The 26,998-nt window shown below is 43.5% G+C and overlaps 1 protein-coding gene and 1 long non-coding RNA gene across 4 annotated transcripts in view; one reads left to right on the top strand and one right to left on the bottom strand.

The window, feature by feature from the left end:
• Positions 1-5,965: 5,965 nt before the first annotated feature.
• On the bottom strand, positions 5,966-13,742 carry LOC141113265 (uncharacterized). Of its 2 annotated transcripts, none has more exons than XR_012236760.1 (3): positions 12,974-13,742; positions 9,996-10,141; positions 5,966-8,025 (listed from the first exon to the last, which is right to left on the bottom strand). It is a non-coding gene; the product is annotated as an uncharacterized lncRNA (long non-coding RNA). The 2 variants fall into 2 exon arrangements; XR_012236759.1 differs by having other exon boundaries at positions 13,123-13,742.
• The window catches only part of SNX21 (sorting nexin family member 21), a 68,962-nt gene continuing 55,324 nt past the window's right edge, over positions 13,361-26,998 (top strand). Inside the window, exon 1 of one of the 2 annotated variants that reach the window (XM_073606283.1) lies at positions 13,361-13,768. Coding sequence is in view for 1 of the 2 variants with exons in the window: in XM_073606282.1 (XP_073462383.1) it covers positions 23,903-23,929 (27 nt within the window). In the remaining variant the exon portion in view is untranslated. Of the gene's footprint in view, positions 13,769-23,814; positions 23,930-26,998 lie in introns of those variants that run through there. The other variant, XM_073606282.1, reaches the window with a different exon arrangement.

Raw genomic sequence — 26,998 nt, 5'->3', positions numbered from 1 at the left:
AGGGTTTTTCCACATTTGATCCATTGGGTATTTTTTGTACTTTTGAGACACCGACATATACAAATAAAAACCCTCCTCTGTATTCTACTATGACAATTTTGACAACAAATGGCAGACTTGGAATAGAAACATTACAATTTATTAAGACCTTTGTTCTGTACACACCATCCTCCATTTTCCTCTTCTCCTAATTAATCATCAATGTATTAATAACCATCATTACCCTTACATTAACTAATTCACTTTAAAGCCAATCTGAAAGTAGATATTATTCTAAGGAAAATCTAGATCTTCCGGAACAGAACAAAATGTGGATGGCAGCTGCCGAATGTTTGATCAAGATCTTAGCCCGGAAAACTCCCACAAGGTACTTTTTCAGTAGTAAATTACTTCAGCACGTATTGTCAAATTAGCTCCCGGGCCTTTTCAAACTGCTTTAGAGGTTGTACCACCACAAACTCCCTTCTCTACATTTGGTGAGAATGCCCCATAATGTCAAAATGTTATGGATACAGGTCTATAACCTCATAATGTTAGTACTAAGCATCTCTTTCCCCAGAAAACCCTGGGAAGCTCTGCTACAAAAACTGGCAATAGATGGATTAAGGCAGGGGTCCTCAAACTTTTTAAACAGGGGGCCAGTTCACTATCCCTCAGACCGTTAGAGGGCCGGACTATAGTTTAAAAAAAAAAAAAAAACTATGAACAAATTCCTATGCACACTGCACATATGTTATTTTGAAGTGAAAAAACAAAACGGGAACAAATACAATATTTAAAATGAAGAAAAAGTAAAGTTAAATCAACAAACTTACCAGTATTCGATCCAATGGGAACTATGGCCCTGCTTTTGGCTAATGAGATGGTCAATGTCCGGTTCCATATTCGTCACTGCTAGTCGTAACAAGTGATGCAAGTGTGCATCAGTTAGTCTAGATCTGGTTGGAGATTTCAGATGTTTCATTCTGGAAAAAGTCCGTTCACAGACATAAGTGCTGCCAAAGATGGTTGCCATTTTGAGTGCATGGTTCCTGAGAATAGGATATGTCTCAGAGGGGAGAGATGCATAAAAATTAGGAAGGCTGCTTGTCATGAATGCGTCTTTCAGAGAGTCACAAGTCTGCAGTTCAGCCAGTTCCATTTGGTAAATTGTATCCACATTTTCAATGTCAATAGAAAATGGGTTACGGAAAAGTTGTATGTCCTGTTCATGGAGATGAAGATCTTTAAATCTACATTGGAACTCCTTTTGCAACTTTTCCAGTAAATCCACACATGTTTTGTTTGGGAATGCAACCAATGGTTTTTCCGCTAACAAGTTTTGAGTTGTGGGGAGATGGCAGAAGTTTTCCTCCTTCACTTGTTTGATGAGGAGGCCTAATTTTACTTAAAATGCTTTCACATGTGATTGCATATCACAGATGAGCTTCCCCTTTCCTTGAAGTTGCACATTGAAACTATTGAGTAGCTCTGTTACATCTGTCAGAAAGGCAAGGTGCCATTTCCATTCTGCATCATTGAGCTCTGGTACTTCTTTGTTTTTTGAAAGCAGAAAAGCTGTAATCTGTGGAAGTAAGTCATAGAAACGTTTCAAAACTCTCCCTCGACTCAGCCAACGGACTTCTGTGTGGTACAGAACATCTTCATATGCAACATTTAGCTCAGACAGAAATTCCTGAAATTGTCTGTGGTTTAGTGCATGAGCTCTAATGAAGTTAACACAAGATACCACCATTTTCATAACAGAGTCCCACTTCAATGATTTACTACACAGCGCTTGTTGGTGGATGGGGCAGTGTATGGCTATTGGATGAGAATGGTTATGTTTGTCCATCTCTTGGTTAATGCGAGCAATTACTCCTTTCTTAGACCCCACCATGCTAGGAGCACCATCAGTTGTCACACTGGCTAGTTTAGCCCAGTCCAGCTCCAAACCATTCACAGTTTGGCAAACCTTTTCATAGATGTCTTCTCCTGTAGTTGTTCTTTTCATGGTTTGCAGTGCAGAAAGCTCTTCTGTGACTTCAAAATAGTCATTTGTCCCACGAATAAAAATCAGAAGTTGTGCAGAATCACAAACATCATTGCTTTCGTCGAGTGCCAAGGAAAAATAGGAAAGTTTTTTTGCAGAGTTTTGCAAATGCTGATGCAAATTGTCTCCCATTTCTTCAATCCTTCGTGTAATTGTAGGTCCTGAAAGACTCACTGTACTAAATAAATCGGTCTTCTCTGGACACATCTCTTTGGCAACAGAAAGAAGACATTCTTTTACAAATTCTCCCTCCACGAATGGTCTGCCAGTGCACGCTATTAGCTTGGCAACTTGAAAACTTGCTCGCAGTGATGAAATATTTAGCTGCTTCTGCTTCACAAAAGTATTTTGCCATAGTTGTCAATGTATTTTTCAGTTTTAATATTTTATCTTTTCTCACTTCTCCCACCAAACAATCATGTTTATCTTTATGTTGAGTTTGATAGTGTCGACGCAAATTGTATTCTTTGAACACAGACACTATATTCTGGCATATGAGACACACAGCTCTTTCCTTGTACCGCATGACAATGTAATCATAAGTCCACTGTTCTTTGAATATCCTACACTCCGAGTCAATTTTTGTTTTTTCTTGACATAATTCTTTCCTAGGGATTCCAAATTGCTATTAGTAAAATACCAATATATATATATATATATATATATATATATATATATATAGCGCTACAAAAACAATATACCAGCAATAACTTTGCCCACACAGAGACAATCAATGCAGTCTGATCAGTGCCCATCAATGCTCACCAACGCAGCCCAATCAGTGCCCGCTAGCACAGCCCAATCAGTGCCCGCCAGCGCAGCCAAATCAGTGCCCGCCTCACCATCAGTGCAAGCCCCCCCTCACCATCATTGCAAGCCCCCCTCTCAGCCTTACTGTGCCAAACAATGTCTCACCAGTCAGTGTGTGTGCACATCGGGCATCTCCTGCTGCTGTGTCACGGCTCACTGTGAAAAGTTCAAGTGCGCTGTGATAAAAGTCCCGCCCTCCTCCTACCTAGACCAGCTTGTGGCCCATTCTATCTCAACACTCCAAATCAGTCCATCATATCTAAGGCACCCCAAAGTGGACCACCCTAACCACAGCACCCCAAAGAACCCCACACCAGCGGGATGCACAGGGGGAGGCAGTGGGGTGAGGGGGGGGCTGCAGAGTGGTCAGAAGGACAGTGGGATGGAGAGGGGGACAGTGGGATGGAGAGGGGGACAGTGGGATGGACAGGGGGACAGTGGGATGGACAGGGGGACAGAGGGATGGACAGGGGGACAGAGGGATGGACAGGGGGAGGCAGTGGGGTGAGGGGGGGGGTGCAGAGTGGTCAGAAGGACAGTGGGATGCACAGGAGAACAGTGGGATTGAGAAGGGGACTGTGGGATGGAGAGGGGGACAGTGGGATGGAGAGGGGGACAGTGGGGGATGGAGAGGGGGACAGTGGGATGGAGAGGGGGACAGAGGGATGGACAGGGGGACAGAGGGATGGACAGAGGGATGGACAGGGGGACAGTGGGATGGACAGGGGGACAGAGGGATGGACAGGGGGAGGCAGTGGTGTGAGGGGGAGGGGGCTGCAGAGTGGTCAGAAGGACAGTGGGATGGAGAGGGGGACAGTGGGATGGACAGGGGGACAGAGGGATGGACAGGGGGACAGAGGGATGGACAGGGGGACAGTGGGATGGACAGGGGGACAGATGGACAGGGGGAGGCAGTGGTGTGAGGGGGGGGCTGCAGAGTGGTAAGAAGGACAGTGGGATGGAGAGGGGGACAGTGGGATGGACAGGGGGACAGAGGGATGGACAGGGGGAGGCAGTGGGGTGAGGGGGGGCTGCAGAGTGGTCAGAAGGACAGTGGGATACACAGGAGAACAGTGGGATGGAGAGGGGGACAGTGGGATGGAGAGGGGGACAGTGGGATGGACAGGGGCACAGTGGGATGGACAGGGGGACAGTGAGATGGACAGGGGGACAGTGGGATGGACAGGGGGACAGAGGGATGGACAGGGGGAGGCAGTGGGGTGAGGGGGGGCTGCAGAGTGGTCAGAAGGACAGTGGGATGCACAGGAGAACAGTGGGATGGAGAGGGGGACAGTGGGATGGAGAGGGGGACAGTGGGATGGACAGGGGGAAAGTGGGATGGAGAGGGGGACAGTGGGATGGACAGGGGGACAGAGGGATGGACAGAGGGATGGACAGGGGGACAGAGGGATGGACAGGGGGACCTTGGGATGGACAGAGGGATGGACAGGGGGACAGTGGGATGGACAGGGGGACAGAGGGATGGACAGGGGGACAGTGGGATGGACAGGGGACAGAGGGATGGACAGGGGGACAGAGGGATGGACAGGGGGACCGTGTGATGGACAGGGGGACCGTGGGATGGACAGGGGGACCGAAGGGTGGACAGGGGGACAGAGGGATGGACAGGGGGATGGACAGGGGGACAGAGGGATGGACAGGGGGACCGTGGGATGGACAGGGGGACCGTGGGATGGACAGGGGGACAGAGGGATGGACAGGGGGACAGTGGGATGGACAGGGGGACAGTGGGATGGACAGGGGGACAGAGGGATGGACAGGGGGACAGAGGGATGGACAGAGGGATGGACAGGGGGACAGAGGGATGGACAAGGAGACAGAGGGGGGGACAGTAGGGTGGACACTTACACATACGGACTTGCCTCTGACTGTCTTCCCGACCTCTTGGTCCTCACTTGTTCTTAGTAGGCTGTTGCCTGAAGCCTGCTCTCTCGCTGTCACTCTTCTTCCTCCTCACTGTCCTGGGACAAGGCGAGTGTCCCCTCCGCGCCTCCTGTCTGCCACGTGAGTAAGAAGACGTGAATCCGCACGGGACTGTGCTGGAAACTACACTTCCCAGCGTGCAGCGCGGCACACGGAGCCCTCCATCAAGATGACTGGGGTGGGGGAGGTGGCTTGAGTGGAGCGGATATGCTCCCTGCCGAAGCAGAGTGGACCTGCCCAAGCCGAGCCGACCTGGCCCCGGCCCGAGCCTGGCCTGTCGGGAATCCGGCCCTGGGTGGGGTGGGCCGGATAAATGTCCTCGGCGGGCCACATGTGGGCCGCGGGCCGTAGTTTGAGGACCCCTGGATTAAGGTATGTAAAAATTGGTGCTGCGCTGTTCTAAAAAAAAAACAAAAAACCTATGCTGCTAAAGGTAGTAGTACAAAGGTAAATGAACACGTAAAATGATATAAACATATAAAAACAAAACAGAAACAATATAAGAATAAGTACAATCAATATAGAGCACTTCTATACCCAATAGGTGCATTTGGATATTCCACAATAATCGGTGGTAATAGCAAAGTGCAAAAAAATCATTCAATAAAGACTTAAGGCCAGATGTGATAAGTATCTTACTAGAAACACTAAAATCAATATACAATCACTAAAAACCTCAATGGACCGTCCAAGTAGGCAAAAAACATTGTGCAAAAAACAGCAATTAATAACATTAAATGTGCAACATGCGATCAATATGTGCAAAAATCGCAAATGCAGTGTATAATAAACATATAACCAAAATAAGTCCACTGTAGAACTTATGAAAATTCAAACAAAGGCAAACATGTGCAAAATATATAATGGGACTGGGAATGTAGTCCAATGCAATTTAAATCCTCTTAATGTGGCTAATCAGAAAATGTGCAAAAAAGTGCAATAAGGTGCTGATAGCATGGGGGTGATCTCCTCTTCGTGCACAGGACACACAGTGGTGTGAAGTGGCCTCTTACCTTGCGGTAAAGAGGTAACCGCATAAAGTTGCTGGTAATGGCTGCTTCTCCCTTGTACTCCTAACTGCCTCTCACTTGGATTCCTGGGCTGGATGGAGCTGTTAGTGGGTCTTTGTCTCTCAGTGGAGCAGGAGGGGGATTAAAGGAAAGAAGGGGCCAGATAGTGTAGTATTTCAATCAGAGATTGGTTTTTATTAAAACAATGGTGAGGGTACTCACTTCACTTACAAGAAAAAAACACACAGAAAACTTATCTCCTACGAGCGGCGAGCTCGTTTGCATATATCAGTCTTGGATGCCTATCCCGTCCCTACGCGTGACGTCACGGTCACGTGACTTACCCTGATGAAGTGACGTCTGATGAAGTCACGTGAACGTGACGTCACGCGTAGGGATGGGATAGGCATAAGTGAAGTGCCTTGTTTTACATACAGTAGTTAGTCAGGTTGAAAAAAGACAGTCCATCTAGTTCAACCAATAAAAAAAACAAAAAAAAAACAAAACATACAATCCCACAAACACAATCCTATACCCACAGTTGATCCAGAGGAAGGTGAAAAACCCAACAAAGCATGATTTAATTTGCTACAGCAGGGGAAAAAATTCCTTTCTGATATCCCGAGAGACAATCGGATTTTCCCTGGATCAACTTTACCTATAAATGTTAGTACCCAGTTATATTATGTACATTTAGGAAAGAATCCAGCCCTTTTTTAAAGCAATCTACTGAGCTGGCCAGAACCACCTCTGTTTGGAATCTGTTTAGGTTTTTTTTCATTCAGCCAGCGTTTATCTACCCAGCTTAAAGCTGGGTATACACTAGCAAAATTTTGTTCAACATTTTTTGTTGTAACAATGTTGTAAGAACGTTCATTCATTGTTTTCATCATTAGTAGGGTCAAATCGACTATTGTTTTTAACCTCAGTGTCGAGAAAATTCAAAGGAGCGGGGTGGAAAATTTTTCTAGAATGTATGAATTTCTAACAATGTATGTGGTTTTTATTCAGTAAAGTCCATTCATTCCAGAATCTAATGTTAAATTTAAACTAAATCATGAACTACTTTCAAACAATATTTGAATGTCCTGAGAATTTTCATGCAAGAATTGTCCTAAAAACCCAGCTTTAGACCCCCATAAACCTAACCAAACAAAGCTTGTAACCCTATATAGTCCAAAAAAATCACAAAAGGTTGGAAAACAACCGACTGTGTGCTGTGTGGAAGTTAAACAGACAATGATGGGCACTATGATACAGAAGAAGATGACAGCTATCCTGAACAATACCTCAAAAAACTTTCTAAAAACCTGGTCTCCTTAGATATACCATCACAAATTACCTAGAGTGGACCCCCAACTACTACCATTACGAATAACGAAATGCCTTATGGAGTTTTAGTTCCCCCAGCCATGTTCTATCAGTGACCTGCTCCATCCAACCCCTCACCCCATCTCCCTTAATAACCTTCTTCTTCCTTCTTCCTCCCACTTTTCTTTTTCCGTCTCTCCTCTTCTTTTGCTTTTCTACGCTATACATTTTGGCCAAAGCTCTGGACACCTTTCCTTATTTTCCCCTCTCTATACCACTCTGGGTTCTCTCCTCTCTATTACTCAAGTTAAAATGTCATGATCTGTAGTTTAACCCTTTCTAACTTTCATATTATTGATAGTTGAGGACCTCTAAATATTTTGTATGTAAAAAGAAAAAAAAAAAAAAAAAAAAAGAAACAGCCATCTACACCACAACATGTTAGATCCCCTATGTACTTTTTGACCAAAATATTTGACTGGTAACCTAACATACTTAAATGTATTGCTACATCCCTGCTTTATTGCTACAAACACAAAAAAAACTATTATTTTTACAGAAATGGAGTCTCTGAGTATGGGGGTGCAAGTGTCCTCCGTGATCTGAATGGCCTATCAATAGGCCCAAACATGGTCAAGTTGGGGAGAAGAGAGAGGGCCATGATTTCATCCACCTAAGTTTTTACTCCAGTCAACATTGGATCTTATACCAGCAAGGATGCTGCAGTGAGGAGGCAACAAGGACAATAGCTGGGTAAGAATACATGCTTGGGAGGAATTCAGGGCAGGGTGACAGTGTCCCCTTTTCCTTTTTTCTTATATATGTCTGGAGTTCAACCTCAATTTTCTTAATCCCTTTAGGACACCTCTGTTGCTTTGTGTTTGATGCACAGTAAAAAGCAACAACTTGTTTTCCTTTCTGAAATAAAGCATAGATCACATATTATAAGATGTTATGTATCAAAGGGATAACAAATTTGATCACACCTCGGCTTGCTGCTTTCTGCTGTGCTTCACTTAGCTGTTGTCAATCATCCTGAGATGCAGACAGTTTGGTATGGGCACCTAATCTGTCACAATGTTGGAAATCACAGGGCTGCTAATCTGCAATTCATCAGATCTCCTAGAGCTAGAACATCATATATAATTAACATACAATTATATCCTGAGATTTTGATAGCTCATTTTATTACAAGCTTTGTACAGATTATCATCAAGACTGAAACTGCACAGAAATTTCCCTGACTGAATCATGTAATTGTTCTGTAAAGTTTTTTAAAAATGTATTAAAAATACAGTGTAGGTGTTAAAAAAAAATCTCTAAACTAAATGGGGTTCCATTATGTAGATGGGATGGTATTGCTTATGATTGGCTGAGATTTTGGACCTACCTCACCTGAATCTCTGTGGTGGTCAGTCTAGGACTATAGAAGTGGTCAGCCACTATGTCCTATAGTAATGTAGCAGACAGAACCACAGTGCGCAGAAGGGGACCAAGCATCAGACACTGTCTGTTTAAAGCAGGGATCCTCAAACTACGGCCCTCCAGCTGTTGCAGAACTACACATCCCATGAGGCATTGTAAAACTCTGACATTTGCAGACATGACTAGGCATGATGGGAATTGTAGTTCCTGAACACCTGGAGGGACGCAGTTTGAAGACCCCTGGTTTAAAGTTTCCAGTCTGTATTGCAATGTCTCCAACTGTCAATAAAATGTAAAAGATGCCCAGCCAATGGTGGCACCACAAAATGTCCATTACTAGAAAAAGTAACTACACCATGTGTACATGGAAGATTTTATTACTGACGTCCTGTATAAAACATGACCAAAAGTCCCCTTTATCAAGATGATACAGAACAACCCAGTGGCGGCTGGTGCTCAACATTTTGGGGGGGCGTCAAACAAACCTGGCCCCCTCACTCGCACCCCCTTACAACAGTGCTGCTCCTTAACCCGTGTAGGGCGTGTGTGGAGCAGGCCAGCTGTCACAGGGTTAGGCGTGTCTATGGTGCCCAACAGAAGCCTCTCCGGTAGCCTGCACAGCACCACTCAGTCCTTCATGGACGCCTGCAAGAAGCCCTCCGGGTCAGAGATCGTCTTCTTGGAGGACTTCAGCACCACGAGCGTGATGCGCCATGTCACAGTCTGCTTGGCTGAAGTCATGGCTGAGCAGAGCGAGGGGGACAGGGGTCCCCAAATCTAGCCCCTTCCCCCCTCTTTCTATAGACGGGTGTAGCACTGGGCTGTTCCTGTGGTTACATTGAGCTCTGGCTCTGCTGCTTGCCGCTGCCGCTACTGATCCACTCTTTTCTCGGGTAGATGCTGTAGGAAGGAGCCGGGCCATTGCTTATCCTCCCGGCCAATTAGGAAGTGGGTCCTGAGACCCGATTGGCCAGGAGGCCTAAGATTCCCTGGCCAATCGGGTCTCAGGACCCCCTTCCTGATTAGCTGGGAGGTGAAGCAGGAAGACATTACCGAATATTAATTCACTATTCTCACACAACTGGGTAGGCTTAGGGCGCAGTACTACCCTTTTGTTAAGCCAATTAGAGCCTTAGGCTCTATTCATGTGCTTAAAAAAAAAACCCCTATTGAAATCCATGCGTCTGACTCCCTGCATGTAGATTAGGGGCCAGGAGCATGTATCAGGGGGGGCACGCCCCTTCCCCTCTCATATGGAGCAGCCACCACTGGAACAACCACAAGGAATGTTTGACACAAATATACAGTACACATACCATATAATGACCAAGAAGGTCCACCTAAGGCCCTTCCATTGAATTTTGGATCTGTTTTGCCTACTCTGGGGCGCGAATGAAAAAAAATAAATACTGAACAGTCAAATGCTAGTAAAACATTCCGAGGGTTGAGTAATATAAGCTTACCTGCATGGTACCAGGACACCCACCTGGAAGGATGGTTGGAGAGCTGAAGCCTGCACTCCGATAGCCAGATGTGACTTCCTATTATGCATGTGATCCATTGCCCTTGGAAGTTTTTGGACGCTGAAGATCTTTCATTCATCACTGCTCTGCAAGAAAGGGAACACTGGAGTTACCACTTGCTGGGTAGGTATTATTGCTCTTTTACACAGAATTTTTTCAAAAACTTTGTTGTCCCTTTAAAGTGACCCTGTCAGATGAAAAACAAAACTGCATAAAGTTGGTATTGCAAAAAAAAAAAAAAAAAAAGCAGCAGCACTATGCAGTAGTATGCTATGGCTGCATACAAACCGGACAATTAGTTATGGCTGGTTTGTGTGCAGCCAGAAATGTCGGCCCTGGATGCAAACAACCTGTGTCTAGGACCAGTCAGAGCCCCCCAGTCGCATGTAACTGCTTGGCTGAGCAGTTACATGTGAACAGCAGTGGTGCCTGCCATTGATTTGTACAGGATACCCATCTAGCGTTGGTTGTTTGCACACATGTGCATGGGGATGGTTTCTTGCTGGCAGATGCCTGCCTGTGTGAGCCCTTAAAATGCTGCTTAAGAAACTGACACTTCTGGGAGTGTCAATCTTCTTTGTCCTACAACCCCCCCCCCCCCCTCAAAAAACAAACTTTGATGGCACTACTATGCCATGCAGTGACTTTAGAGTCACATGACAGAGAAACTGGGCCACATCCCTGTTCATTAAAGTGGTTGTAAACCTCAGACATGAAATATGAACAAGGCATATCCATCTATAGTGTGTACTTGTCTCAATTAAGTGCCACTTTTGTCTGCTGCTTCATTCCTTTGTTTTCAGCATGAGTCACTTCTGACATATTTTCCTGACACCAAGAGAAAAATGGTGACAGGTGAAGGAACTCCAACTGATTGACAGCCTCAGCTCTGTTCCTGTGTACTGTGTGGAGGGGTCTATGTCCCTTCATTTCAATCAGCTGTCAGAGCTCTCCTCACTGATGTAACTTCAGCTCTCCGCCCCCCTTTTTCTGAACTATCTGACAAGCTTTAAAATTCAGCACTTTAAATGGCTGTAGAGAAGAAAGGGATGCAGATAGACAGGTACAACGTATGTAGGAGGATTTGTTTCATCTCTGTGTGTCACCTGAGGATAGTCCCTTCACTGGATATATGTAAGGGTTTGCAACTACTTTAACCACTTGACCTCCGGAAGATTTAACCCCATACCCCCCCCCCCATGACCAGGCCATTTTTTTTTGCTGTGTTACGTTAACTGACAATTGTACCGTCGTGGGATGCTGTACCCAAATAAAATATATGTCCTTTTTTCCCCACAGCTTTCTTTGGTGGTATTTGATCACCTCTGTGTTTTTATTTTTTGCGCTATAAACAAAAAAAGAGTGATCATTTTGAAAAAAAGGAATAAGTTTTACTTTCAACTATAAAACATATCCAATAAAACATTAAAAAAAATGAATGTCTTCATAAATTTAGGCCAATGTGTATTCTGCTACAGTTTGGTTAAAAAAAAAAATCCCTATAAGCGTATATTAATTGGTTTGCACAAAAGTTAAAGCTTCTACAAACTATAGAGCATTTTTGATTATTTATTAGTAATGCTGGCAATCTTTAGCAGGACTGAAATATTGCGGCTGAAATTCTGACACTTTTTGGGGACCAGTGACACGGATAAAGTGATCAGTGCTAAAAAATATGCACTGTCACTATACTAATGACACTGGCCGGGAAGGGGTTAACATCAGGGGCGATCAAAGTGTTAACTGTGTGCCTAGCCAGTGTTTTACTACACTGCAGGAGGTGCTTTTACTAGGGGAAGAGATTAAATGTATTCACTGCTTTGCAGGGACACAAATGTCATCTCTCCCCTCCTGTCAGAATGACGAACAGCCGTGTTTACATAGGCAGATTGCCGTTCTGTTTTTCTGCCTGATGGTCGGCGGGTGCCGGCAGACATCGAGTCCCTGCGCTCGGCTCCCGCTGTGTGTAATCATGCACACCCCCTACCCGGAAGTGTTGGATCACGTATACATACGTGAGCTGGCGCAGAGGTACCGCCCTGTAGCAGTATAGCTGCTATAGAGTGGACCTTTAGCCTAGGTTCACACTGCCGTACAGAGCGTCTCACAGCAGGGGTCCGGTGAGTCCCTGTTTACTGTTTTGGGTCCGAATTTTTGGCTGAATTCGGGCCTGAAATGGACCAGAAGATGCACAGGACTCCAGTGCAATTTGCCGCCTATCGATGCCCATCAGTGCTGCATATCAGTGCCACCCATAAGTGCCGCCTACCAGTGCTGCCTATCAGTGCCACCTATCAGTGCCGCCTATCAATGCCCATCAGTGCCGCCTCATTGGTGCCCATCAGTGCCACCTTATCAGTGCCCATCAGTGAAGGAGAAAACTTACTTATTTACAAAATTCTATAACAGAAACAAATTTTTCAAAACTGTAGGTCTTTTTTTATTGGTTTAGCAAAAAATAAAAATCCCAGAGGTGATCAAATACTACCAAAAGAAAGCTCTATTTGTGGGAACAAACTGATAAAAATTCTGTCTGGGTACAGTGTAGCATGGCCGCGCAATTGTCATTTAAACAGCAACAGCGCTGAAAGCTGAAAATTGGCCTGGGCAGGAAGGGGCAGTGTTGCCAACCGACCAGATTGAAATTTACTGGCACGACACCCACAATTTACTGGCACAGCCAACTTTTTTACTGGCATTTCCAAAAGTTGAAAAATGACTGTTTTAAATGCAAATTTCAGTATTTGGGCTACAAACAAGTACAATATGCAATTAGTAATATGATTTAATGTAGACAATAAGGCAAAAAGCATATTTCCTATTTTATTTTTGATATAGTAAGTAAGTAGCTCAGGGATTAGACTCAGGAGGGTAAGAAATTAGATTGGATCAGGCACACACATGAAACTGACTCTCACAGTGACATTGACAGCAGGGTGCAGCAACACAGATCACCGATAGGACACGCCCCCTCCTGAGTCACAGTGACAGTCCCTCTCCAAGCCAGGTGGTCCCTCCAGCCCAAACAGCACTGACGGTCCCCCTTCTGGCCTGCTTTGCTCCTGACCTGCACACAAGACTCTGGCTGCTCTGCTTGGCTCCCTTGCACTATGACATCACACGACATGCTCAGGCACCACCTCTGCCAGAGTCGCCCGAACACACTGTAGCAGGCACTCGGATGCTCTCAGCCAGCTCCAGAACGAGCCGAGTGTCACAGTCATGTTTTTTACTGGCAACCTTTTCCTTTTACTGACAGGAGAACATTGTATGTTTTTTTACTGGCTGCCAGTAAAAATACTGACGGTTGCTAACACCGGGAAGGGGGTGTAAGTGCCCGGTATCGAAGTGGTTAAAAAAAAGCATTATAGTAATGTGAGCAAATATCAAAACAAAAAACTCCAGCAGCAAAGGGGTTAAATGCAAACCTCCCCTGACTAGTGCGAAGTACCTATAAAACACCTCCCACATTCTTATTACTCTACACCCCGAGTATCATTGTGTCACCGCCGCAACAATTAGGAGTAATTATATGATTTGCTCATCCATCAGAGGGTGAGATCCGCCCTGTCAGTCCGGGCGGGGAGCAGAGAGTGCTGGTCAGCAGAATTCTATAGAGCCCGGACCAGGGACAGTCCCATCCCCCCCCTACAGCTGGATGAGAGAACCGGAAGTAGAATTGCAGGAGAAGCCAGAGTATCAGAGGAGCGGAAGTAAGTACGGGGCAGCGGGCTGTACCATGCAGGGTTAATGGGGGGGATTATAGTAGCCGGGGGGCAGAAGATTTTTTTAGCTGTTCGTTCTCTGCACAGAGCGATACAGATTCACACAGAATTGCTTTTATAACTAAATAGACTCACACAGAATTGTATCCATCGCTATCCAGCGATAGGCTGGATTTAGTAGGCAAGTTCATCAAGCTGTACCGATCGTTATCTGCCGCAAATAAGGATCGTTATGGGGAATCTCATGCTTGTTAGATTTCCCTATGTTGGTGCCTCCTGGTAGGGCTTGTCTCCTACCGCTTGTCATAAACTTTATAAAAGAAAAAACAACAAAGTCAAGAAGCAATTTGTGGTCAAATGCAATCAGATTTTCCTTGTAATTGTATCATAATTGTTAGATTGCCCAATGAATGCAATCACTGACTGTGACATCAATCACTGACTGTGACATCAATCACTGACTGTGACATCAATCACTGACTGTGACATCAATCACAGGATGGCCATACATAGTTCCCCTGGCAAGGATAGTGACATATGGCTTGTATATTGGAGATGCTCCATCACATTGTTTAATAATAATAGGGTACTTATATCGCGCCGTCAATTTACACAGCACTTTACATATACATTGTACATTCACATCAGTCCCTACCCTCAAGGAGCTTACAATCTAATGTCCATAACTCACATTCATTTACTAGGTCCAAGTTAGACAGAAGCCAGTTACCTACCAGCATGTCTTTGGATTGTGGGAGGAAACCCACACAGGGAGAACATGCAAACTCCAGGCAGGTAGTGTCATGGTTGGAATTTAAACCAGCGACCCTTTTTACTGTTAGGAGAGAGTGCTACCTAGGGTTGCCACCTCATCCCTTTAAACCCGAACACATATGAATTACACAGGTTCTGAGGCTAATTTAATTCAGATAAGGCACCAAGTGAGTTTAATTACCATCTTAATCATCCACAGAACCTGTGTAATCAATATGTGTTCTGTTTTAAAGGGATGAGGTGGCAACCCTAGTGCTACCCACTACACCACTGTGCCACCCACAGTGTATAGCCAGCCTCAGGAGCTGCTAGTAATCCCATGGATGTGTATAGCGAGTGTGAGATTTATGAATGAAGGTAAAATATGAGCACCTACCAAAGCCTAGTACAGACGATTGTGCGAAAATCCGATTGTTAGTACTAGGGCTGAAACAACGAATCGATTATGAAATTAATTGATTTACTATTTTCATAATCGATTAATCGGCCAGTAACATAATGGGGTCAAAAAACTAAAATGAGCCCTTTATAGTACAAAAAGCGCAAATCACTACTGTAAATATTACTTTCACAATTCTACAGTAAAAAAAAAAAAATGAATCCCTTACAGTAGCGACTATCTGCTTTTTTTTTTTTTTTTGTACTATAAAGGGCTAATTTTAGTTTTTTTAACCCCATTATGTTACTAAACGTCTTAGACCTGGTTCACATCTATGTGTTTTTTGGTGCTTTTTGTAGAAACGCACTACAGTTAATCTACATGGTTTCCTATGGACACGTTCAGCCACTGCGTATTTAGAAAGGGTCAGGGACTTTTTTTTTTTTTAACGCAAAACAGTGCTTTTTTTGGTTCAATATACTTCAATGGAGAAGTATATCGGAGAAAAGCATTTAATGCATTTTTGCAGCAATTTGTGTTTTTTTTAATCTGCCCAACAACAAATTGGCCAAAAAAATGCAAAAACGCAAATCGTAGCAAAATCACGTGCGCAAAAATCAAAACGCACAGCAAAAAGCACTGCAGAGACAGATCAAATGCAAACTGCATAGGTGTGATCCGAGCCTTATGCTGGCCACACCGATCAATTTTCAGATGAGAATTTTCAGACAAAAAAATCTTTATACTGTCACTGAATGAAAGAATGTTTGAAATTTTCACTTGTTTTTAACATTCTGTTTTTGAAAATGAATGTAATTTCTGAACGAAAATCACATCCACTGTCTGAAAATTCTTTTCACCAAGAAGTTTTCTATTTCCAAATTTTCCTGTCACTGTGGTTAAAAATGAACGTCAATTTGACCCCACTAACAATTAGAAAATCAAACGAACGTTTTTTTTTTTTAAAGGAAGACGTTTTGTTTTTTTAATAAAAAAGTTTGATCTGAGTCTGATATTTACCAGATTCACCCTTTAATAGTATATACAGTATATCTCCTCTAATAGTATATACACTATATATCCTCTAATAGTATATACAGTATATCTCTTCTGTCTGAGTGGATTCGATATTTTGCTCCCTAACCATATAGTTTGGTTATTTATATTTACCACTGCATAGAGATTTTTAAGAATAAATTTGCATTTTTTTAAAAACTTTACATATTAACTAAATTTTACACCACACTTTTTTTTTAAGGTTATTAATCAATTGATCAAAACAATAATCGGCCAACTAATCGATTATGAAAATAATCGTTAGTTGCAGCCCTAGTTAATACACAGCTTTTGAGAGCCGATCACAACTGTTTTATCCCAAGGGACAAACCCGAAAATCTTTCTCGTACGATACCAGATCGTACAATATACGTCCGAAGAAACAAAAGAATACAATACAAAAAAAAAAAAAAAATACAATACAAAACAATACAATACAACACATGACATCACTTCCGACGTTGTATTCTGTTGTAGGAGAATTTTCGTAAATTGAGTAACCTCTTCGTTTTCCGTATGAGCTTAGCATGCAAAAAAATCTAGACGATCGTTCGTCTGATATTCCCAACATGTGTATGAGTCTCAGCCCTGGTTCACATTGATGCGATTTGACATGTCAAATCAGCGGCAGTTGCCGGCAATGGCACCGTTCCGAATCGATGTGACGCCACATTTGCAGCGCCGCGCCGATTCCCAAAAGTAGTTTCTGTACTACTTTCGGAGACTTCGGGGTGAGATTTCCATTGGCATCTCTGGAGCAACCCACACAGATATCTCTGAAATTGCCCCCCAAAGTCGGGACTGACATGCAGGAATGAAATCGTGCGAGTTCAGCTGAACTCACACGATAACGATTTCCTCCCGCTGTCAGTGTGAGCCAGGGCGTAAAGTGATTGTCAAGGTTCATTATTTTTTTTTTTTTAACATGTTATACTTACCTGCTCTGTGAAAGAGTTTTGCACAGAGCAACCCTGATCCTCTTCTGGGGTCCCCAGCGGCGCCCACAGGAGTACATGGGGGCACTCCTATGGGCACGCTCCCAAGTCCTGCTGCTGCGTCCATTGACACAGACAGCAGGATTCGGCCCCGCCCCTGACTTCCATGTCACTGGATTTGATTGACAGCAGCGGGAGCCAATGGCTTTCCGCTGCTATCAATCTATCCAATGAGGACCCGAGACAGAGGCTGGAGCTGCTGGGCTTGTGCTCGTCGCTGGAACGATCGGGTTCAGGTAAGTAAAAGGGAGGCTGCTGCAGCACAGGAGGGTTTTCACCTTTATAGCATAGTATGCATTAAGGTGAAAAACCTTGAGGGTTTACAACTCTTTTTTAAACAGTCTAATCCATTTACATCTAATCAGGTTGGTTTTAGCACTGATTTGGGAGGGCACCACAAACATGAGCCAAACGCTTAGCTTGCAGTTGCTTTTTATTTTCTATTTTATTGTCTTACTACAAATTTCCCTTTTTTAATCGAAGGGTAAAAACAAAAGCAGCTGTTCGGGAGGCGGTAGGACCGCTGCTATACCAACCCTCTGAAAAGCAATCCACCGCAGATTACTCTTTAGAGGGCTGCCAAAGTGAAAGAAGCCTTAAGCCAGGTTCACACTTATATTAGTTGAGGACACTTGCAAAATTGCGCGCATTCCCAAACCGCACGCAAAAAGGCGCTGCTCTTTAGCAGACACGCAGGGTTGCCATCAATTCTTGGTGGCATCCCCACGCATTGGAAAAACGCACATTTTGGGAGCAGGGGCTTTTTTTTTGCTGAGTTTCTGCAGGTTGGGCAGGTCATTGAAATAAACTGGTTGCCTACACACAGGTGAGATGTTTGAACCTAGTCTTCACAGCTTATAGGCACGTTCGATCATGCATCTCTCTGCTAGTTTCCAGCAGCCTATTCACTTTAATGGGCTGCCAAACATGTGGAAGCCTGCAGAAAGCACGGCAGGTATAATCTTTAAAATTGTGCCACACTAAACTGCCGGGCGGGGGAACATAGCGAAGACAATAAACAAGACAAAAAATATTCTGCTGTGGTGGCACTCCCTGATACAGCCCACTCTCCTCTATGGGCGATTGGATGTAAATGGACCACCCGACTGCCATCCCATCCGATCTGCTAAATGGGAGAGGAACAGATTCCCATGCGTCTGTTTTTATCGGATCTGATTGGATGTTGGTGAGTGGAAACTGACACATGTTAGTTACACCGGCTGCTCCATAGAGGAGAATGGAGGGTCCGGTCTGGTCCACCTGGAAAACTGACAGACAGACCTGATTGGTCTGCTCACGTGAAAGGGGCCTCAGATGTGAAAAGTGGTTCAAAGTTCCTCTTGAAGTTGGTTTTCGGGAGACTTTGCTTCTAACTTTTAAAGCGGAGAATGTTCTTGGGCAATGATTGGTGTAGAAGACCCTGATGAGTTTCTCAGCCGTTCACTGATGACAAGGTTGCTGGAGTGATACTTGAGCTGTCAGTCATGTTGGCTTGGATCTTGGTTTTGGTGAATTCATGATCTTCTGCAGCAGACACAGGCTTGCCACTGTTGGCTATTCCAAAGCACTTCCTTAACCGCTTGCCGACCAGCCGCCATCATTTTACTGTGGCAGGTCGGCACGATCCCGCGAACCGTCGTATCGGGATAGCAGGCGCGTGCCACCGGGGGGCCGCACGCGCCCGCTGCACTGCGTGGGTGCCGATGGTCGCAATGACCGCCGGCCACGAGCGATCGCAAGCACGAGGGACAGAACACCGAAGTGTGTGTTAGCTAGGAACCACGATCCGTCACTTCCTCTAGTCAGTCCCCTCCCCCTTCAGTTAGAATCACCTCCCAGGGAACACAGTTAACCCCTTGATCGCCCCCTAGTGTTAACCCCTTCACTGGCAGTGACATTTTTACAGTAATCAATGCATTTTTATAGCACTGATCGCTGTATAAATGCCAATGGTCCCAAAAATGTGTCAGAATTGTCTGATGTGTCCGCCATAATGTTGCAGTCACGAAAAAATCACAGATCGCCGCCATTACTAGTAAAAAAAAAAATAATAATAATAATAAAAATGCTATAAATCTATCCCCTATTTTGTAGATGCTATAACTTTTGCACAAACCAATCAATATTATATGCGATTTTTTTTTTTTTTTTTTTTTTTACCAAAAATATGTAGAAGAATACATATCGGCCTAAACTGAGAAAAAATTAGCTTTTTTTTAAAAAAAAAAAATGGGGATATTTATTATAGCAAAAAATACAAAATATTGTTTTGTTTTTTTTTTTTAAATTGTCGCCATTTTTTTTGTTTATAGCGCAAAAACTAAAAAACGCAGAGGTGATCAAATACCACCAAAAGAAAGCTCTATTTGTGGGGGAAAAAAAAGGACGTCAATTTTGTTTGGGTGCAGCGTCGCACGACCGCGCAATTGTCAGTTAAAGCGACGCAGTGGCGAATCGCAAAAAATGGCCTGGTCATTCAGCAGCCAAATCTTCCGGGGTTGAAGTGGTTAATGTAACCTTGACCTCCCTGTATAACTGGGCACACATCATCTGAGGCTTAACATTTGTGTGCACAGTTCTGATAATTAGCAAACATAGGTCAGTCTTTTTGGGTATAAGGCATGTTCCAACCATTTGATGCTGACATACCTTGTGTACTTTTAGATGTCTGTACCTAACAGAATCCTGATTTTTGGCATTATCGTCAAGTGTTGGGATGAAGTCAGCTAAATGACTCAAAGTGGAACTAGAGCTGCACAATCAATCGTTAAAATAAATTGTTAAAATAAATCGCGATCCCTATTTAACTCGCCTCACGATCTTAATCCGGCATTTACACCAGTGTTAATTTTGGCAGCAAATTTCAATTTAGTTTTAGTCTTAGGACTAAAACGGCATTTTAGTTTTAGTCCCATTTTAGTCTTTTGCAATTGTTTTAGTCGTATTTAGTAGACTAAATCTCCAGAACATTTCAGTCCACTAAAATCATTTTAGTGGACTAATACTCATGTTATTCATCTAAAATCTAATGGGTTTAGTTAAATTGTAATGCATTATTTAAGCATTTCTCTACAATTTCCAAAATCATATACTGCTGGAGTGAAAAATCTAATATGTTATTATTTATGGTATTGAGGTATGAACATGCACTACAGAGCTGTGTTAATTTTGACATCAAATTTCTATTTGGTTTTAGTCTCTTGACTAAAATACCGTTTTAGTTGTATTTTAGTCATCTCAATTGTTTTAGTCGACTAAAATGGTATTAGGTTAGTCGACTAAAATGTTTTAGTCAACGTAGTTAACACTGATTTACACGATTCATGTAACAAGTGCAGAGCCGTTCTCTGCTCACAGCTGTCAAAAAAAAGGCAGCTGGCAAAGTTTATCACAGCATTGCTCAGCACTGAGATAAAAAGAAACATTGTATCATTTGTTTTTTTTTTTTTTTTTTTAGATCAAAGGGGTGAACTTGGTCTGCAAATGAGGTCAGCTTAACCACTTAAAGATTAAGCCTTTTTCTGACACTTTGCAAATCAGTATTTTTTGCTAGAAAACTACTTAGAACCCCCCAAAATTATATAGATATAATTAAAGGGGTTGTAAAGATAAAAATTTTTTCACCTTAATGCATTCTATGCATTAAGGTGAAAAAACTTTTGACAGTACCGCCGCCCCCAGCCCCCCCGTTTTATTTACCTGACGCCTCGAATCTTCGCTGCTCGTCCTCATTGCAGCTCAGCCTGGTCGCTGATTGGCTGCAGTGGATGGATTGAAAGCAGCGCAGCCATTGGCTCGCGCTGCTGTCAATCACATCCGATGACGCGGCGCGCCGGGGGGCGGGGCCGAGTGATACAGCGAGCGGCTATAGCCGCCGGCTGTATCACGGGAGCGCGCCCGCAAGCACTCACCACCATGCGAGGGAGCTCGCATTAAGGTGGTAAATGCTTGCGGGGAGGAGCTGAAACAGCCGCCGAGGGACCCCAGAAGACCAGGTTCGGGGCCACTCTGTGCAGAACTAACTGCACAGTGAAGGTAAGTATAACATGTTTGTTATTTTAAAAAAAAAAAAATTACCTTTACAACCCCTTTAATCTATATAATTTTATTTATTTATTTTTTTAAGCAGAGAGCCTAGAGATTAAATTGGCGGTCGTTGCAATATTTTATGTCACAATGTATTTGCGCAGTGGTCTTTCAAAAGCAATTTTTTCAGAAAAAATATGCTTCAATGCATTAAAAAAAAACTAAACAGTTAAGTTGGCCCAATTTGTTTTATAATGTGAAAGATGTTAAGCAGAGAATCTGGATTTTTATTCTATGCCAAAAAATTGAGATTCTCATTTTATCCAGAATCGTGCAGCTCTAATTGGAACGTAAAGGGGTTGTAAAGTCAGAAGGTTTTTTCATTTTAATGCATTCTATCAGGGGGGATATAAATCAATGATTTTTTTTTTTTTATCTGACTTTTTTTTTTTTTTTTAATTTTTATCAAATGTATTTTAATAAAATGCTTTTGGAGTAAAAATCTATCTAAAGATAGTTTCCTATTTAAGATACATTAATAATTTAGTTTATTCAGAATGAAACTGAGCTTAGTTATGTAGCATCAGGCTGTATATTCTGCAATATTTACATTTTTGGTAAACTCATTCAATGAATCCAAGCTGACATAACATGCACTGCATTGATGCAGTCACACAATTTCACAGTAACCATGAGATAAAACAAAGTTCAAGAATATTCCTTTATCCCATTGTTTTGCAAATCTATGTACACCACAAACTGTATGATTGAATCGGTTCTGATAATTTATTTGTTTAACTAACCTGACAGCTTATTATTCTAAATAGAAAACCTTCATTTTGTTTGCAAATATTAAAGATTCTAACTACCAGCAAGAATAAGTCCTTACATTTAAAGAGCACCTGTCATTTCAGATCCATCATGGCAGCGCCTGTTAGCGGGCATCCACTCACTTGCTGCCGCCACGTCCCTCACCTTGTGTCACTGCCGTCCTATTAAAGTGAATGGGACTGTCAGTGAGTCAACAGCGGGTCAGAGGAGGAGCCGCTGGAGGACAAAGATGACAGTCGCACTTTAAAAATTATGATTTTAAATCAAGCCTTTTTACTAGTGATTTAACCACTTGCCTACCAGGCACGAACACCCCCTTCCTGCCCAGGCCATTTTTCAGCTTTCAGCGCTGGCACACTTTGAATGACAATTGCGCGGTCATACTACATTGTACCCAAACATTTTTTTTTATCATTTTCTTCACACAAATAGAGCTTTCTTTTGCTGGTATGTAATCACTGCTGGGTTTTTTATTTTTTACAAAAAAAAAAATCGTTTTTTTACTTTTTTTCTGTCAGTAAATTTTGTAACTAAGTAATTTTTCACCTTCACTGATGTGCGCTGATTAGGCGGCACTGATGGGCACTGATAGGCTGAACTGGTGGGTATTGATGAGGTGGCACTTATGGGCACTGATGAGGCGGCACTTATGGGCACTGATGAGGTGGCACTGATGAGGAGGTACTAATATGCCACACTTATGGGCACTGATAGGTGGTACTGATATGTGGCATTGATGGGCACTGATAGGCGGCAGTGGCGGGTATTGAGAGGCGGCACTGGTGGGCACGGATAGGCAGCATGGATAGGCGGTACAGATGGGCACTGATAGGCATTGATGGGTGGCACTGATGGGAGACACTGAAGGGCATTGATGGACAGCAGTGATGGGCAATGATGGGCAGCACTGATAGGCGGCACTAATTGCCAGCACTGACTGGCATGGCTAATGGGCACTGATTTGTGGCACTTGTGGGCAGTGTGGGCACTGATTGCTGCCACTGGTGGGCTCTGATCACTGGCATTGGTGGGCATGGTATTTTTCTTATTTATGGCAGTTTATTTATCTATTGTAATCAGGGCACTGATGATCAGTGCCTTGATTACTTCCCTAGCAGTCCCCCTGTGAGGAGATGCTGCTGATCGGCTCTTCTCTCCTCGCACTCTGTCAGTGTGAGGTGAGGAGAGCCGAATACCGGCATCTCCGTGTTTACATGTGACCGGCTGTGATTGGACAGCCGGTCTCTTTACACAGATCGGTGTCGCACTGTGTCCTAGCAACACGGTGCGGCCACGATCGCCGCGGTGCGCGCCCCCACGAGAGCGGCGGTTCTGTGTCGCCGTCATTTGACGGCAGCCCAGAACAAGAGGTGCACCACCCGGCCGTCATATGACGGTGGGCGGGCGGCAACTGGTTAAATCAACTTGATTCAAATCAAACCCACCCTGCATTCTATGCATTAAGATGAAAAGCCTTATGTGTGCAGCAGCTCCCCCTAATACTTACCTGATGTCCACGAGTGTCTCAGCCATCCGAAATTCTCCCTCCTGATTGGCTGAGACCCCGCAGCGGCGCTATTGGCTGCCACTGCTGTTAAAGTCAGCTAGCCAATCAGAGGAGAGAGGGGGCTTGGTCAAGGCTCCGTGTCTGAATGGACACAGGGAGCTATGACTCAGCTCGGGTGCCCCCATAGCAAGCTGCTTGCTGTGGGGGCACTGAACAGGGACGAGCCAGGAGCACTGAAGAGGGACCCGAGAAGAGGAGGATCTGGGCTGCTCTATGCAAATCCACTGCACAGAGAAGGTAAGTATAACATGGTTGTAAAGTCTCTTATTTTCCTAAAATAACAATCTCTTTAACTTAAAAAAGTGGTTTGCTCTCTCTCCCCAGCCTGTAACTGAGTTACAGGGTTTTTCTTTTTTTTTTTTTTTTTCGTCACATGTCCCACAAGGTTGCAGAATCATTCACAAATAGCTGGGTCGTGCAGAGTGGGAAGCTGGTTGTGGTTCCTCAGGAAGCCTCAGTCAGCTCCTGCAAACTGTAAAAGAACTGGCTGCTGGATGATGGGTCCTGGACCCCAGGCATTGGTAAGTACCTGATTTTTAAGTCTGTGGCCACAGTATTTATAGCTTCTGTCTTAACCAAGAAAAAAAATAAAAAATCAAGCTGAAGTTCCCCTTTAAGGTTCAGAAGGTGGTGTAGGTAATTCCTTGTAATTGGGCAATTGATTGCGCTCAGTGAGTACAGGAGGAGGAGTCTGCACAGTTCCTTCAATATGAGCAATAATAAAATCAAAAGTCTAAATTGTCCTTCCTGAAATTTTCACTGAGCCAGCAGATGTGCAGTGTATAGGACAAAACATTTCCCTTTTATGATAAACAAGTCGAAGAATTCTGAAATTGCAACTAACAGACAGCTTTGGTTGTGTAAGATAGCATACAACTTAACTGCTTTCTTAGGTTTGCCTTGAGGAAAAATTTTAAAGCTGAACTCCAGGCACTATTTTTCTTTTCCTTTTTTCTTTTTTCTTTTTTTCTTTAACCACTTAAGGGCCAAGCCTCTTATTGAGATTCGTGGTTTACAAGTTTTTTTTTTGTTTTTTTTTTTACTAGAAAATTACTTGGAACCCCCCAAACAGTATATATGTTATTTTCAGACACCCTAGAGAATAAAATGGCGGTAATTGCAAAACTTTGTCACACCATATTTGTGCAGCGGTCTTACAAGCGCAATTTTTTTTGGAAAAAATACACTTTTTTGAATTAAAAAAATAAGACAACAATAAAGTTAGCCCAATTTTTTTCTATACTGTGAAAGATAATGTTACGCCAAGTAAATTGATACCCAACATGTCATGCTTCAAAATTGCGCCCGCTCATTGAATAGCGACAAACTTTGGTACTTAAAAATCTCCATTGGCCACGTTTAAAAATTTCTACAGGTTACCAGTTTTGAGTTACAGAGGAGGTCTGATGCTAGAATTATTGCTCTCGCTCTAACGATCGCGGCGATACCTCACATGTGTGGTTTGAAAACCGTTTTCATATGTGGGCACAACTTGCGTATGCTTTCGCTTCTGCGCGGGAGCTTGGCGGAATGGGGTGCTTTTAAAAAAAAATATTTTATTTTACTATTTATTTTTTTATTTTTACACTGTCCTTTTAAAAAAAAAAAAATGTGGGTCACTTTTATTCCTATTACAAGGAATGTAAACATCCCTTGTAATAGAAAAAAAAAGCATGACATGACCTCTTTAATGTGAGATCTGGGGTCAAATAGACCTCAGATCTCACATTTAGACTTGAATGCAATAAAAAAAGTCTTTTGAAGAAAAAAGATAAAATTTTCCCCTTTAAGAGCATTGGGCAGAAGTGACATTCAATGTTGCTATGTGATGCAATGTCATCCAATTTTATGAAGCTGAGTTGGGGGCCATCTTTCCCTCACTCAGCATCCAGTCTCACAGAGAGAGGACCGATTGGCTCCGATAAGCAGCGGAGACGACCAGAGCGCGGCAGGAAGGGATCTGCCGCAGAGACCGCTTTTATCTGAAAGCCAGCTGCCCGCCATTTAAGAGGATACTGGGGTTATGGTAGCTATCTGCTGCCATAACGGTATCCCTCGTCAAAGTACCGACATATAACGACGGCGGCTGGTCGTTAAGTGGTTAAAGTGACACTAAACACACAATGGGGGAGATTTACTAAAACTGGAGCGTGCAAAATTCTGGATTTTAGCCCTCGTTCAAATTGAAGGCGGGTTTGAAATCGTGTGAGTTAAGCTGAACATTTCATTGCGAGTTCATGCACAGATGTCTATTACAATTGACCCCGAAGTCACCAAAAGTAGTGCAAGAATTACTTTTGGAAATCAGTGCGGCGTTGCAAAGTCGGCGTGGCACCGATTCAGATGGTGCCGGCAATAGGCTGCAATTTCTCAAAGCTTAATTGAACAAGCTGAAGTTAGAAGCTGATTGGCTACTCCATGCACAGCTGCACCAGATTTTTCACTCTCCAGTTTTAGTAAATCAACCCTACTGTTTAATTTCCATTGTTCTCTGTATATGGCTGATGGCACTGTAATTATTTTAATGAAGAAAAGTCTAAGTACCTTTTCCTTAGATATATGGCTGTCACACGACCCATCTCTTTCACAGTCTGCCTGTGGGTGGATTTCTTCCGGTCACAGGCTGTCATACCCCTCCAGCCTGTGTCTTAGAATACGAGGGAGGTGAAGCCTCCATCAATCAAGATGTAATATCCCACCCCCATTGTGTTTAGCTGGTTGGTGGGCATGGAGGAGGCAGGGAGTGGGCCGTCGTTTACCTCTGTGTATACACCGACATGTGTGGCTCTATGGTCACATTGGCTTCTCAGATGTGATAGGGGTTAAATTCTCAGCATGGAAACTCACTGAAAACTGAGCATGTGCAGAGCTGCCAACACTACTCTGCAAAATCCCCAACTGCATTGGGGACTTGGACTGAAGGTCAAGATAGAAAGCAGCAGGAACCAGGTTTTTTGCAGAATACAGAAAATGAATCTCATAGTGACTGAGTGAGTATGAACAGCATGTAATACGCCATTTATTGTTGGGTATTTTTTTCTTTTTTATGTGGGTTTAGTGATATTTTAATAGGAGGGTGAGGTGGGTTACGTGCATTTTCTCTCAAGTCTTTTGGGGAAAACATCACTACACTTTGGCAAATTGTGGCTTTCTCTGCCATGACTTAACGTGGGTGAGTACAGAGTTCTGTTTAGAGGAGCCTGGATGAAGGCTGATACGTACATGCTGCTGTCGCATTCCGAGCACTTAACGGTAGCTTTACAGTGTTTTGGTGAAGTGCTGTAATGCACAACATCTGAAGTAGATATCATGACTCCTTAGGAACTTCCTGCATTCCTCCAAGGGTCTTTCCCTAAAAGCTCAACATTGTTCTGAGAGGATGTGACTTGTGGATGGGGCAGTGGTAATTAGGATTTTGTCTTTCATTCTCACCCTCACTGGTATTGGCAGTAGCGGGTGCAATTCCTGTCTTTCTGACAGGGATAGCACCTCCTAAGTCCTTCTACTTAGGCCTAGGATTCTCGCGTCTTACAGCTGTGAAGTTAGGAGCATTTATGTATCAACAGAGAAGCTTGGGCCATTCTTGGTCT

Source organism: Aquarana catesbeiana, linkage group LG12, assembly GCF_042186555.1.
Source record: "Aquarana catesbeiana isolate 2022-GZ linkage group LG12, ASM4218655v1, whole genome shotgun sequence".
Classification (NCBI taxonomy): domain Eukaryota; kingdom Metazoa; phylum Chordata; class Amphibia; order Anura; family Ranidae; genus Aquarana; species Aquarana catesbeiana.
This window is presented reverse-complemented; position numbering and strand designations above follow the sequence as displayed.